This window comes from Hydractinia symbiolongicarpus, chromosome 5, assembly GCF_029227915.1.
Source record: "Hydractinia symbiolongicarpus strain clone_291-10 chromosome 5, HSymV2.1, whole genome shotgun sequence".
In the NCBI taxonomy this organism is placed as follows: domain Eukaryota; kingdom Metazoa; phylum Cnidaria; class Hydrozoa; order Anthoathecata; family Hydractiniidae; genus Hydractinia; species Hydractinia symbiolongicarpus.
Window position 1 is genome coordinate 5,885,822 of NC_079879.1, and position 15,632 is coordinate 5,901,453.

The window sequence follows — 15,632 nt, forward strand, 5'->3', positions numbered from 1 at the left end:
TGCTATATTTGATATACATATAATTTTGTTCCGTTTACAAAAAAAAATGACTTTTGTAAATAAAACTTTATCGCCACTTATAATTATTTCTATCCATTACTATCTTCGCAATCTTAGATCTACCATGTGAATTCCTTACGCAAGGCTTGCTCATGATTTTTTTGATTAAACGAGTTAAAATGGCGCGAACTCGGGGTTAGTCGGTTAAAGAGAGTTCAAAAGTGTATACTAACGTGAAACAAGATAGTTGTACAGCTATGAAGCTGTGGAACCAATGTTATGACGGAGCTGGGTTTTTTTGTTACTGAGGATACACAAAACCTATTTCTAATCATTAACGCATTGCAAACCAATAAAAACTTGAGCCTCGCTTGCCTAGCCTTTGCAACAGGTGATGCTAGACTAATTATTAAAAATCGTGTTTATTACTTTTCAGTTAAAAGTTGTACCAGTAAAAGCATGTTTTAATAACACAACATCCCTGCATAAGAGCTAGTTTATGTCAATAAAATATATACAGCATTGAGAAAACACTTAAAGCATTAAAGATAAGAAATTCATTAAGGCAACAAAAGGTTGACTTTGCAATTTAGGTAGCATAACTAATGCTTGGTGCTTGTTTTACAGAGGAAAAATTAAACAGGGTGGCTAAATTGTAGAACCCTCCTGTTTAGTCACTGAGCAGTGAGCTCAATAATAATATGCATATTTTATTTAAACTGGTAGCCGAATTGTTATTTTGTGCCAAGGACGCCTGTAAAAGGATGACAGGGAGATATATCATGGGCGAAAATCTAAAGATATCTGGGATGTCAACCGTTGTTTTATGGGTTGAAGGCTAGTCCAATAGAACACACTTTGAGACATGGTCTGCAAAAAATTTCTACAAATCTGAGCAATTTCAGACTAGTTCCATTGTGATGTGGTGTTGTATATGTTCCCAAGATCTTTTGCACAAATCGACAGGCAAAATAAGCATGCGATAAGCCGTAGACCAACCAGCCTGTTACAAACTTTAATTTTCAGTGAAGGCATCTTAATTTGATCTTAAAATTAAAATCTAGTTTTTGCATGCAGATTATAATTTACATTATACATCAGTGAAAAAATGCTACTAGATACTTTTTAACCATAACTTGACCTCTCAGGGTGAACTGATAATTAGCCTTTAACTTTAGTTAGCCATTACAGGATAATTATACGATACATGCAGTAAAAAAGAGCTGCTTGTATGGCTAATTATACGGTAGAGATCTGATCTGCTTAAATTTCTGTACTTTTCTTCGATATCGATATTCCAATAGTCATCTACCTAGTTCCATAGCATGTTATGCTTCAATAAAAACAAGAAAAGAACAAGAAACGACTGCGCGTGAAAGATATTTATTTTTAAACTCATATATACCGGCTAATTAACCGTCTAAATTCAGACTTTGCTTTCATCACAACAAATATGACAGCTGTTACTGTATAATTGGCCATATAAATTTCATATATATATATATATATATATATATATAATTAGCAGATTCAATTTATGAATGCTCTTGAAACGACAACGCTGATTTTATGGAAAAGCATTGAAAAGACGTAGTCAGAAAAACATGGAGAAGTCATACATTACAAAATCGACATATTAAAGCTACGGGGACACAGTGAAACATTTTCATGCGATTGCCACAAAAAATTGTTTTGTTGCAATCGCATAAAAATGTTTCACTGTGTCCCCACATCAAATATCCTCATTCTGCAACATTTTTCGCTCAAATTTTTGTTGCTGCACAAAATTTTCATGTTGCAAATAAGGATCAGGAAAAAAATTTTTATTTTAACCAATCAAATTCATTTAAAAACTCAACACAAATCAAAACAAACGTTTTTCAATCACAACAAATTGACGAGACTTCGAACTAAACTACATAAGACTTCAACATGGCGCAAGATCAAGCGAAGCAAAAACTTTCGGAAGAAGAAAAAAATGAACTTATTAAATTTTAAAACGAAAACAAATCACTGTGGTCTTCCGAAGTCAATTTTCGGAATAAAGAAGAGAAAGCGGAGGTCAACACCTAAAAAAAGTTTTTAATGGAAAATATACCGAAGCTTTTCTTGATAAGAACTTTCATGCTCTCCGTACTGCTTTCATACGAGAGCGGAAAGAATACCAACAGAAAGAGTCAAAAAAGAAGTTAACAGAATAAATTGATAGAGTTGAGAAGAAAGTAACATTTGATATCGAGGAGAAAGAAATTGTGAAAGGCTCCATCGACCTTCCTACGTTGTAACCATGACCTTGTCCAAATAGATCGTTTGGATTGTTTTTTCTTTGTTTCTTCTTCATCAAAAGTGCAATAGAAGCGATTATTATACTTCGATCATGCACAAGCGTGGAAATTCCGTCAAAACGTAAACATCGAAGCTCATTTATATCACTAGGATAAAATATTTTATTCTATTGCTATGTTGATGCAAACACAATAAATTATGATGTATGAAAAAAGCATCATAGCTAAAATTTGCAGGATTATTAATACAAAAGCTATATATGCCTCCCTACTACTTTGTGGCTAGCTTAAGGTTGGTAAAAAACAACACAAGAAGTAACAATGGCTAGCCCAAAATAGACTTATACCAAACTAAATGGAAACTTGAGAGAAATATTAAATTGCCATCTAACTGACACTGACTACGGTAGCTGGTCTGTGTAGGCCAAAATAATAAAAAACATTTTACTAAGATTTACATAGGTGTGATAGTATAGAAAACATACGCAGCATTTACAAGACAAAAAGAGATCTTTTTCAAACCTGAGCTATGCAGCTTTTAAAATGGCAGATTAAACGTCAATTTTACTAACCGCGTCTGAGATACGCATATCTTCTCTTAAATCCCAGAAGATCAGGATTTTGTTTGAGCTTTCGGCCGAAACTAAAGCTGTGTGTTCCACAGCTAAATATAAACACGATACCAACATCGGTTAAGAATTTAATCGCTATTTCATTTTTTTTTTGATTTCGCGAATTAATAGCTTCATTAAAATTTGTGAGTATTTATTTTCGCGATTAGCAAATTTCTATTACATAATTTGGCATGTATAATGTTTATATATATAGGAATACCACATCTCAAACCAGGGTGGGCATTATTCTTGTTTCTCTGTTGTTCTAAAAAAAACTTATTGTTTTTAACCTAACAGTCAGATGTTTTTATAAAGCGTTGAGTGTAGCACAAGTTTATGCTATTCATCAAATAGTTGAAGGCATTTCTTCCTTCATCAACATCAAATTCTGTGTCTTAATAAAGTTCATTGGTCATTGATGTGGGTTGTCAGATAGGAAGTGACCGACTGACAACTCTCCATACAGGTTGCGCAATGTCAGCTAAGGAATATATATATATATACCAGCACGATGGAAAAAGAGAAGGAGACGAAACTGAAAATCTTCTATTGTACTTATTGGCTGTTAAGTGCGTTTGACTATATTTGTAGAACACTGATGCCTTTGTCTGCTAAATTTTGCCAAGATTGTAGGTGACTTAAGAATCGTCACTTCTCTGAAATCACCTCTTTACCGTGGTAATAAGTCTTAATACATGAATCTAATGTTTCCTATTTGGTATTTTTGATTTATAACGATTGTTTTCTTTAAAATGATAATGTTATCTATAAAAATCGTCGATGTTTTGTAAAAAATGTGAATCTCAAATTCATTGTGACTGACAATTTAAATAAGATTTGTAGGAAGCTTAGGACCTTCTCCCCAGACCGAATTACGCGCCGCCTACGGTACTTTTGCCCATATCAAGCAATTTTTTTGCAACTTTTTGAATATTGCTGAAGGCGTCAAGTGATCAATAGTTCGCAGCAGATAAGCTTTTAAATTGTCCTCATATGCGTAACCCAGGTGTACCGCGTTTAAAATCTGCAAATCATTCTTCTAGCGCGCTTGTATTACACAACCTATTCACGTCGGTGCCTAAGAAGGTACCAATATTTAGGGAAAACTGTTATGTGATGTCAGCAACAGTTGGCCAGTTTTACGTCCTTGAAACTAACCGAATAAAATTTCATTCTGTAAAGTTACCAAGTGCAAAGCTTCCCCTGCCTTGTTTTAAAATACATGCCACCATACTTGATTTTTCGCTAAAGGATCATGTTTTTTAGCAATTGTTAGCCCATTGATAAATAAATAAATTTAACCGTGGTGTTGCTGTTTCAAATTACGGCTACTGCCAACGAAAAAAAAGAAGTTTGACACACACACACTTTTCATAAGCGATTCTAACATTACATTATCTACACGAAGTCAAACCAAGTTAGTTGCTTTAAATCTATAAAAAAGAAAAGAAAAAAGAAAATAAAGAAAGAAAATAGTGAGCGAATGCTTATTGACAAGTACGGCGAGATGACAACTTTTTAGAGCTTCAACTATGTGTCCAAAGGAAAAAACTTGCATTCAAGATAGACAAAGAGTTTCACATGAAACCCCCATTTAAAAAACCTCCTTAACACATGATCGCACACACACACACACACACACACATCTACACACCCACACGCGAAGTACTTACCGCTTGCAGACACACAGCATCGCAATGAGTATCCACACACAACTGATTGAAATCACACATCACGGTTGCACATGTACTGCATTCCTTTTCTAGACAAACATATTGTACCTTTAGATTTTAGCGCTTTTAAATTTTATGAATCTTTTTTAGAACCCAAAGTAAAATAATAATCTGGATACAAAGTATAGTACTCACTTTCGCAGGTTGCAGTGCATGTAAGGAAATTTGAAACACACTCCTCCCCTTTTCCGCAAGAGTCACGCGACAAGGATCAATTAAGCATGGTATCTGATTTTCACTTTCTGAAAAATATAATGTGTTTAAATGATAAGAAAAACTATAATAACAGTAGTAAAAATAACAAAAAAAACTTTCTTACTAGCCATAGATCTTCCTTCAATGAGGACAAAACAACCCATCAATACCAAAGTTAATAACACAATTGTCTTCATTTTTCCTAGAATGAAATTAATATTATTACTAGTCTAGTTAATCTGGAACAAAATTGTCAAAATGACTACAAGCTTGATCCCAGCACCTATGGCCAGCGCCGTTGAGAAGCATATAGTCCTGGGGACAAGGTTGAAAATGACTATAGACACCACCAAGGGTGGGTTTACTATAATACAAATAATTTCATGCTAGAATAGTCCCAATGGTAATGAAGTATTGGTTCTATTGAGAGGGGTTTATCTTGGTTAATGAGCAGGATCTCCTTCAAGGTTAACATAAATAAGATAACCTCCACGATAAAAAGGGGGCTTTATTATATATACATTTTTTAATAAAAAACTGTTCAAAAAACATTTCAATTATCACCAGAACTTATCAAGTGGTGATGTATTGTTAGGTGGTTAGTTTAAAAACTTATTACAAGATATTACAAAATATATCATTATCCTTTTTCACAACCTTGTTCACTGGGATTCTTTTAGCAGACATGACCTAAACAAAGCCTTGTTCGGGTGACGGTTAAATACAAAACACCTAACAGGGATAACATTGTGATTATTGTTAATCCACCTCTTCTTCGTAAATTTTGGAAACAACTGAAATTAGTGTTGTGTTTGTTTTAGAGTACTTTTAAGCTCAAAAATTACTTCCAAATTTTAAACTGGAAATGTTTTCTTATTGACCTGATTAAGCTTATATAAGGCTGTTATTATAGTGTTGTTGTGTTGGCATTGTGACAAGGTTAATGTTGTTTTCGTCCTTCCTATTCTAACAATATTTTTCACAACAAAACAAAGAAAGTTATTGATGTCGGTACCCTACACAAAGCTTTTCGTATTTCTTGTTATATAACGGGAGCACAGTTTTGGAAAATTCGTTGTTAGAAATAATTATAGCCATGCCGATCTTATGAAATAAAAAAGTTAAATAATGTATAATTTTACACACCTCTTATACCAATCATAAAATTTCTTGTTTGTGGCGCCGTAGATTAATGGTTATAGCTCTCGTACTCTGTGCGGGAGACCGGGGTTCGATTCCTCTTGACGGCGATTCAACATGGGCGAGTGAATGTTACCATAGCCCCGGGTTAACCCAAGCCATGTGAGGGAAATTGGGAAGATGGCACACTGTGTGGGCCGTTGGATGTTGCCGGGAAGTGTCTAGTAGAGCGCGGGCTCTAATTGGGTCTGCGTAGCTCAAAATGAGCATTAAATACTCTAGGACTCTCCAACTACGGCATGGCCCCTCCTGGAAATAATAGACAGGGTATATCCCTCGATATTTGTGAGGCTAGCCATGTAAAATATGCACATCTATCTATCTGTTCGTAACTCCAATGGTACAGATTAACGGTTTTTAATCTTGCGTCTCTTAATTCCATATAGACGGGTGAACATTTAAGCATCGTCGAGTTTTATAAAATACTAATGATGATGCGTTATATGAAACCTCTGCGATATCAATGTTATGAAATTTTCTTTTGATAGAGAACTATAGTATATTTCTTATTTAATGAGGCAATTATTTAATTAATTTTTGTCGAGAAGTAAATTCTTACTCAGTTTGGCGTGTATTTAATTTGGGGGCGTATTTTAAGATCAAAATGATTAATTTTTTTTGTAGTTAAAAATAAGTAAAATAATAAACAATGTTCTATCATTTTCAACGAACTTATTTTAGTCCATTGTCAATTAAGGCCGGTATTTAATATGGTGCTAGGTTGACTTGTTTAAACAGCATTATACACCAGTATTATTTTAAACAGAAAAAGAAGGAGGTGCCAGCTCTCAATCTGAATCAGAATATCAGAAAATCATCAGAATAACTTTATAAGCGAAAAAAAAACCCATTCCCATCTCCTACACCTATCTTAATAAGATCTAGGGTTGAAAAAAGTAAAAAATATTTTTATTGGAAAGTCGTTGGCCCTTGAAACAAGTATGAGGCAAAAATATCTTACTCAGGGAGTCTAGACATAAAGTTCCTGTAAGACCCAAATTGGACATTTTATTGCATGAGCCAGAATAAATTATTTACCGATAAAAAAACATTCTTATCAAACTTAAATACAAAAGAGCTTTCTAAAATACTAATGTCTATTATTATAATTGGCGTCATGTGCTTCATGAATGATTTAGTTAAACGTTTTTTTTTTACCCCAGTGTTTACTTGTCAACTTATCCAATGATTGACCAAGTGGTCTGACACTTAAGTTGGTAGCTCTTCACTCATTTTTGTATTATTACTTTTTGTTTTATGTCTCATATCGCTCATGGTCTTTGTCGAAGTAGTGGAGCTAGCATTACTTTTGTCGCTACGAAGAAGGGTGTCTAAAAGACCGGTCAATTTTTTATTTGCAAAAATAAAGATGATAGCATTGATTAACGAGTTAGCGTACGTGAAGATATAACTAAGTACCATGCAGAACAAAAGCCAGCTTCTTATCCGACCCTCCAAGTAACCAATTAAAATTACATATAACAGAAAGAATACCATATATGGTACAAATATGAAAATGATAGCCAAAAGAATTCTTTTAACAACCTTGGTCATGATTTTATCAACAGACACAAATACATTTCGGAAACTTGAGTTTCTTCTGTGGCTTCGAACAGCTCGTAGGGTCCGCAGGTAAATAACAAACGTGCTTGATCCAACAAGTATGTCTAAGACGATTCCAATTCTGTCTGCAATGTTCACGGCATCGAAGTATATCCCAACTACATAAAGAAACCCTGGGAGCATAGCCAACAACAAAATAACGAAAAGAAGTACGCGGAATCTACGGTTGCCAACCACGTGATCATAATTTTGTAAATAGCGCATGCGTAAATACCGATCAAATGCGATACCACAAGTAATGTAAAGAGAAGTATGAGTAAACACTGATGCGGTAAACGACGAAGCGTATGCAACTTGGCATAGTATGACGTCATGCGCGAGTATGAAAGTAAGAAATGATTGTGGAATAATAGCCATGCAACAATCTGATATGCTCAAGTAAAATATGAGTCGAAAGGATTTGTTATGAAGCTGTTTTGTTTTGATGATTCCATAGATGACGAAAATGTTGACGACTAGAATCCATACAGCGATTATTACGTTTGTAACGATTAAAATTAGCAACTGAAGCTGTGAGAGATAAATTAAATCTGTGTACGGAGTGGTACAAGTTACATTTCTGGTAGCCATTAAACCTCTTTTAAAACTCTAAAATCTGAGATAAAAATACTGTCTAGAAATACTACACTGTTTCTTCGTCTTAGTGCAATTATCTTTCCACTTTTCGTTTTGTGTAATTATTTCTTAGAAGCAGTAATCTCTCTACCAAAAGTCGTGTTTTATAAGCTCTGTTCTTCAGACAAGTTACTTATGACTATGATTTAAAATAAAATCAAGTTATGAATTTTCAAAATATAAATAAGTTGGGGTCAAGTAATTTCCGGAAAATAGAAAATTAATTAGTGTTTTTATTAAAAACAAAAGTATTTTTACATTTAGACCCAATTAATAAAACAAACAACTTTGTTAACCTTGGTAAAAGTAAATGGGAAAAAACCCCTGGAGATCGGCTTAGTTTTTGGGTCGGTTAATGGATGACATTTAACGTTGAATGCATTGACTATTTTGGTCCTCGTCTCCAGGTTTTTTGCCTTTATAATATGAGAGATGACGTCTTCTCTCATTTGAAAAAGACAAAAAAGCCTCGGGACGAGGGTGAATACAGGAATTGTTATCTTGACTAATGGGGATTAAAACCCTTTTTAATTTCTGATGTGCTGTCCCCACGATTAAGTGACGTACAAATTGGATGAAATTATATTTTTGAATTTAAAATAACAAACGAGTCTTCCCATTTTACATCATAAAAGGGAGTTTACTGTCCTAAATTAAAAGAAAATACCGAGAGAAAAAGAAAACCAAAATTATAATACAGAAAACTTAAAATCACAATCGTCAGACATTTTCTTGTTATTGCCTGGCTGCTGATACGTGTCAGTGGATACTGTATGTCGTTATTTTGTGACGTATCAAAATGTTGCAAGTACCATATGGAGCAACTACAACACCAAAATTGCTACAATTAATCATGGTGCAATCGATCGTTACATTCCCCACTCCTTGCGTTCTCTTCTTTTTGAACATTTCTAGTGACAAAATATTTGAAACCTTCAATAGGATTTCATTTATCAATTGTTAAAATTTATTCCAGTTTTCTTATGTAGTTGTGATAAGCGTTTTACGCCATCTAAAGCCGAATCTCCACTGGACGATATTCGCGACGATTTTTGTGACGAAAAGTAAAAACCAATTCAACTTTTCGTCATGACGAAAATCGCGACCAATCAAATTCGAGTATTGATGACGATCGTCGTAAAAATCGTCCCATGAAGATTGCCTTTAAGCCTCTATTTTAGACGAAACATATCGAAACAGTTTGGTAACCTTTCACTCAGGCTGACGTGAGGATTAGACGCGAATGCTTCATTCACATGTAAACAATTTTATGAGTCCTGGGGCTAGAGGAATTTTTTTTGTTGTCGCTACACCAACTAAGCGCGTATAACTGCTAAGTAAAACACCATTTTTAAAGAATACTGACAACTGAAGACTTTGTGGTCGAGTTCTTTTCCGGGTAAGGGAACTCACATGCCAAAATGAAAAACGCAATATCCTTTTAGCAAAATAATCGATGATGAACGCATTAATATGTACAGTTAGGGTTATGTTTATACTTTTGTTTACAATCTCGATCCCCAGGACTTGTTAGGCCTTTTATATTTCAACGAAAAGCCTAAAAAGTCCTTGGGACGAGGTTGCTTTGTTTACATACTAAATAAAAGAAAATACGAATTTAATTTTAGCCCTTTGTAAAAATGCATACTAATTAGTGAATTAGTTGTGAAAATCATCGAACCATTCTATTGCTCCCAAGCATATAATGGCCCCAAGAAGGGATTCAACTAAATAGACACTTTATTAAAATTTAATGTGTAAATTTTGTGTGGGTAATTTTTAATTTGTATAGCACGTGATTTTTATTTACATAGTGGATAAGAACAACTTTATTATGTGTACTTATTTTATCGTTTGTTAACGTTTCCAAGGTTGAGTAAAATGAAATCTAAGGGAAGAAAACTCACTTTCGTTTGACTTGAAGAACTTATTCATTATATTGTAGTTTATTTTTGGGAAGCATTTAACATTCGTAAATTATATAACGCAAGCAGTATTCCTCCAAATATTCACAAATATTTACTTTCCGTTAAAGAGAGGAAAACAGCCTTAACAGAAAAATAAATTTACTTTTGCATCTCAAAATATTTGACACGTTCGTTAGTTCTTCAAGCCCACGCAAACGTAAATGCAGGCAACGTACGCATGCTCACAGTGTTCATTTTTTACACAGCCAGCGTTTGTGCCGCAGAGCGTGGTTTCTCCAGTTGCGCCCGGGAAGAAAAACTTTGGTAAGTCGTCCACGTATTACTTCCTGAATATGAAGGAGATATAGTATTCAACATGTGTAGACCTATGTACGTTCCCAAGCCTTGTGGAGATAACGATGTGCTATTCTCCATAAAGCACATTGTAGTGAGGCTCATCAATGTCTGTTGTCGAGTGTAGCAAGCCCTTTCATTCCTTGTAGTACAATGTAGTAAAGCGTAATTTTTCGTAGCGATGTGTAGCAGTACGTTATTTTCTGTAGCAGGCCGTAGTAAAACGTATTTCTTTGTAGTAGAGTGTAGTAGCCTGTAGTAGAGTGTAGTAGAGCGTATTTCTCTGTAGTAAAGCGTATTTCTCTGTAGTATCCTGTAGCAGCTTGTAGTAGAGTGTAGTAGCCTGTAGTAGAGCGTAGTAGAATGTATTTCTCTGTAGTAAAGCGTATTTCTCTGTAGTAGAGTGTAGTAGCTTGTAGTAGAGTGTAGTAGCCCATTGAAAAGGCTTCATTTTTTTTTTTCTATGAAGACTTTTGTGGTGTTTTCGCAAATACCAAACACGGTAGAGCAATTTTTAAAGTAGCGAATTCTGCTCCTGAAAAGTATGAAGTATGGATGACATTACAAACCGATTGTTCCAGATCCAGCTTAAAAGTTCCGAAGTTTCAACTGTTTTTCCCAAAAAAGCACAACTAGAAATTCGACAATCAAGAGCAAAATTAATATCCCCAAAGTAACTTGTGAGGAATTGACGATTGATGTATAAATACAAGCGTAATAGTGAACACTCATGGTATTTAGCACATACATTGCTTGTAATGTATTCTTTAAGGCTCAAACAAACGGATCATGTCTCGTTGGGTAAGCGCAGTAAAACATAAGATGTGAAATTGAAAATGAATATTTAGACGTGTCTGCTAAATTTGTTTCTTTGTCTCTGATATTATGATGACCGCTGGCGAATCGGCCATCATGCCTTGTTTACCAACTACAATTGATGTACAGATAAGAATCTCTTTGTGGGAAGATGTCCAGATAATTTTTCGTTTGTATATAGTGCGAGACCATTATGGTGATGGTAGTCATTTGAACGCCGTTTTCCCCAGTTCACTTTAACTGAAAAGTTAGAATATTTTTTGAAACTATTTGTATTAAGCTTAACTGCTGTAAGCCCCCGCGTTTCTTAACCATAGTGCTCTGTGAATAATTATTTTTCTTGTAAATAGAGTTTGTATAGTGATGAATTGTAATTGGCTTTTTAGTCACATTCTAAATGTGGATGCCTATGTTGCGCAGCACTAGAAAAAGACGCCGTGCCACACTCTACTACAGGCTACACTGCTACAGAGAAATACGCTTTACTACAGAGAAATACATTCAACTACGCTCTACAACAGGCTACTACACTCTACTACAAGCTACTACACTCTACTACAGAGAAATACGCTTACTACAGAGAAATACATTCTACTACGCTCTACTACAGGCTACTACACTCTACTACAAGCTAGTACAGGCTACTACACTCTGCTACAGAGAAATACGCTCTACTACGCTCTACTACACACTACTACACTCTGCTACAGAGAAATACGCTACTACAAAGACATACGTTCTACTACGGCCTGCTACAGAAAATAACGTACTGCTACACATCGCTACGAAAAATTACGCTTTACTACATTGTACTACAAAGAAAAAAACGGCTTGCTACACTCGACAACAGGCATTGATGAGCCTCACTACAATGTGCTTTATGGAGAATAGCACATCATTATCTCCAGAAGGCTTGGTAACGTACATAGGTCTAACGCATGTTGAATACTATATCTCCTTCATATTCAGAAAGTAACACGTGGACGACTTACCAAAACTGTTGGAAAACGATCAGCTTTGTCGTCTTTAAATAATTTGCTGACACAGCACAAGTCGAGGCTGTTGGGCTAGCAAGGCAAATACTTCAAAACAAAAATATGGCGCGGAACGAAAAATGAAAATTTTATGCAAGCTCTCTTTTTTAAACCATTTAAGCCACTAAACCAACTGTTTTCTTTAGGGAAAACAAAGGTAAAAGGGTTATAAAATTGCATTTAGTCACATATTGTTATTTTACAAGGTACTGTATGTTTGAAGTTAGTTAAACCACCTGAAACCTGTTAACAGTCAGGGAAATCCTCTTAATTAAGCTGTATAGCTAGCCATTCCACGGGACACAAACATTCCATTGACGTCATTAAAAAAATTCGAAATTTATCTCAACTTCCTTGCGTTATATTTCCTAAACCAATATAGCTATTGCAATGCGGTTTTGTTTTCCTGCGGCGGTATATAGCTAACATGGAAATACTGATTAATCCGATTTTCAGCTATTTTCCATTGATCAATACCTTATTTTAATGTTTGTTTCGCGCAGAAAAAAATTGAAATATCATATTTCTGAATGAATGCATTTTAAACATGATTCTTATTTATTTTTTATTCCACTCAAGATTCTCTTTCTAACCATATACAACACTTGTATGTTTTTTTTAAAAAAATTCTTGCTACACCAGTGATGACATCACACCTCTATTTGGTCTGAGGAACTGAAATTTTCACTGTTCTAATTTTTTTTAAAAACATTAAACAAAATAATCAAATTTAACTAAAACAATCACTTTTTCCACAGAAAATTGACATAATCCACTTTAAATGTGCCTTTTTTGTTGCTATGGTACATGGCCTTGTTGCTAGGGATGGCAGCCATTTTGAAAAGTAATATAATTTTCAGTAACCTTGATAATATATCTGACTATGCACAAAATTTTAAATCTCTAACATAAACAAACTCCGAGTAATGACAATTTCATTATACACATATTTCCCCTAAAATAGCACTATTAAAATGGTGCGACTATTGCTAATTTATCTAGCCATAATTTATATACCCAATTGTCAAATTTTAGCCAATTTCCGAGATATTCAAACATACATAACTTTTGAACCGTTTATTGTAGAGACTTGAGTGACCCCTCATTTTTTGTCTTATTGAGCTCTTTTTAATAAGCCTAGTTTAACAGCATTGTTAAAACTTCATTTTTGGGTGTGGAATAGCTAGTATAGCTTAATTTAGAGATCTTCTACATAAGCTGTATCATGCATCTAAATTAGGAGGTAGAAAAAGTTTTTCCCTGATTTCTCAAAAAAAGTAAATATTAGCAAAATCATTACTGCAGCTCTTTTATTGGGGATGTTCTGCCCAATCTTGGAACGCGCCCGTCTTAAGACTGGCCAGGCCAATCTTCTGACAGTGACAAATGGGTGGCCTGTCTTAAGACTGGACTGACCAATCTATGGACGTATATGCCCAATCTTAGAACAATAAAATTTTTAGAATTTACCTCTTAATAAAACTTAAAATTGAAACTTTTCTTGGAAAATCAAAAGGCCAAAAATTCATATATACACCATGTATATGTTTAAGAAATTGAAACTACTCAACCATATTTAGATAGCTACAGCTTGCTAACTGGCTAAACATCTCATCCAATGAAATTAGCAGCTATAGCTAACTAATAATATGGTTAAATACGATTTTTCTGGTTCTTCATAATTATAAACATTTTTAAAATTTAGCCACTGCTACAAGCTGTATATAAATGCTAAATAAGACACGTGTTCTACGGGCTACCTAGCTAGCTACGATTTTCACTCTACTGTGTCCAAAAACTGGTCGGGTCAATTCAACAGTACCCAAAATATGATGTTTTAATGTGCCTGAGAATGTATCTATCTTCATCGTCAGTTTGAACCACTAGCTACATTGTAAACAAAATACCCATCTAATTTGTGAATTTAAGAAGCAGAAAAAGGTAAAGCTAAGGGACCGTCTCAAATGTGCGTACAGTACAGTCCAGATGTAAGCGTACGCGTATGCTCAAGTTTCACACCTTTTTCTCGGAGGCGGTAGTTGTTTGTCTTTTGTTCTTGTTAATTATCTTGTGAGTCTTGTAAGTCATTAACTTGCACGTAATAAACAAAAGATTATTGAAGAAAAATAGCTTATTATAACTGCGCGTAACTGTTAACATAACTATTCCCAATAGCATATTGCATATGTTATCAACTCTATCAATGACACGAAGAGCCCTTGTTTAATATTTTTATTAAACAAAAGTTTTGCGTGGAAACTAAATAAACTAGCGTGAAGGCATTGTTGTTTGCGCGGGTTAAATAAAGCTTTTAAGCGATAGAAATTATTATATTATAACAAAGATTGAAACTTTAATTTTGATAGAAAAGCTTTTTTAGATCGCATTTTAAAAGTTTAAAAACGAAAAACGGCGATAGAAATGTTTTTTAGATCGCATTTTAAAAGTCTAAAAACGAAAAACGGCGATAGAAATGTTTTTTTAGATCGCCTTTTGAAAGTTTAAAAACGAAAAACCGCTATAGAAAAGCTTTTTTAGATCGCATTTTAAAAGTTTAAAAACGAAAAACGGCGATAGAAATGTTGTTTTAGATCGCATTTTAAAAGTTTAAAAACGAAAAACGGCGATAGAAGAGCAGCAATAGAAATGATTTTTTAGAAAGTTAAAGAACGAAGAACGATGTTAGGAAAGCTTCGTTAGATAGTTTTTTAAGTATTTAAAATGTTATCAACTCTATCAATGTGACACGGCGAGCCATTGTTTGATAGTTTTATAAAATAAAAGATTTGGCGAAAACTAAACAGACAGCGAGATGCATTGTTTAAATCTTTTAAGAGATAGAGCTGTTGCGCGCTAGAAAAAACAAAGACAATGTTTTTAACAATAAAATGTAGCGTGATACTATAAAATGTCAAAAGTTATATTTTTAGATTTTTTCTTTCTTCGGTATTAAAATTTAATTTGTTTTCGAAATCTTATCGCGAAGGGAAAAGTCCCGAACGTAGGGTTTTTTGTTTGCGTTGCTAAACGTTGCTTTTTATAAAAAGAACTTTTAAAAGTTTTGCATGTTAAAAAATATGTTTCGACGATAAAGAAATATTACTAAAAGTTTTAAAAGTAGCATTAGTTTTTTTTTAAATATGTAGATCATTGGATTTGTTGTTTTTTAAAAGAGCTTGTGTTTTTTAAATAAATCGAGATTAAAATCGCGTTACTATAATTAGTTTCGTTGTTAAAAAAAATAAAAATTCAATGG

General features: G+C 34.0%; 1 protein-coding gene across 1 annotated transcript; it reads right to left on the reverse strand.

Moving 5' to 3' along the window:
* Positions 1-7,236: 7,236 nt before the first annotated feature.
* LOC130645924 (adenosine receptor A3-like) lies at positions 7,237-8,220 on the reverse strand. Its single transcript, XM_057452050.1, has one exon. It carries the CDS (start codon positions 8,218-8,220, stop codon positions 7,237-7,239), a length of 984 nt encoding a protein of 327 aa, XP_057308033.1.
* Between the last annotated feature and the right edge of the window lie 7,412 nt (positions 8,221-15,632).

Bases quoted from the DNA above. Each gene is read 5' to 3' on its own strand.
- LOC130645924 (XM_057452050.1), bottom strand. From the start codon at position 8,220: ATGGCTACCAGAAATGTAACTTGTACCACTCCGTACACAGATTTAATT.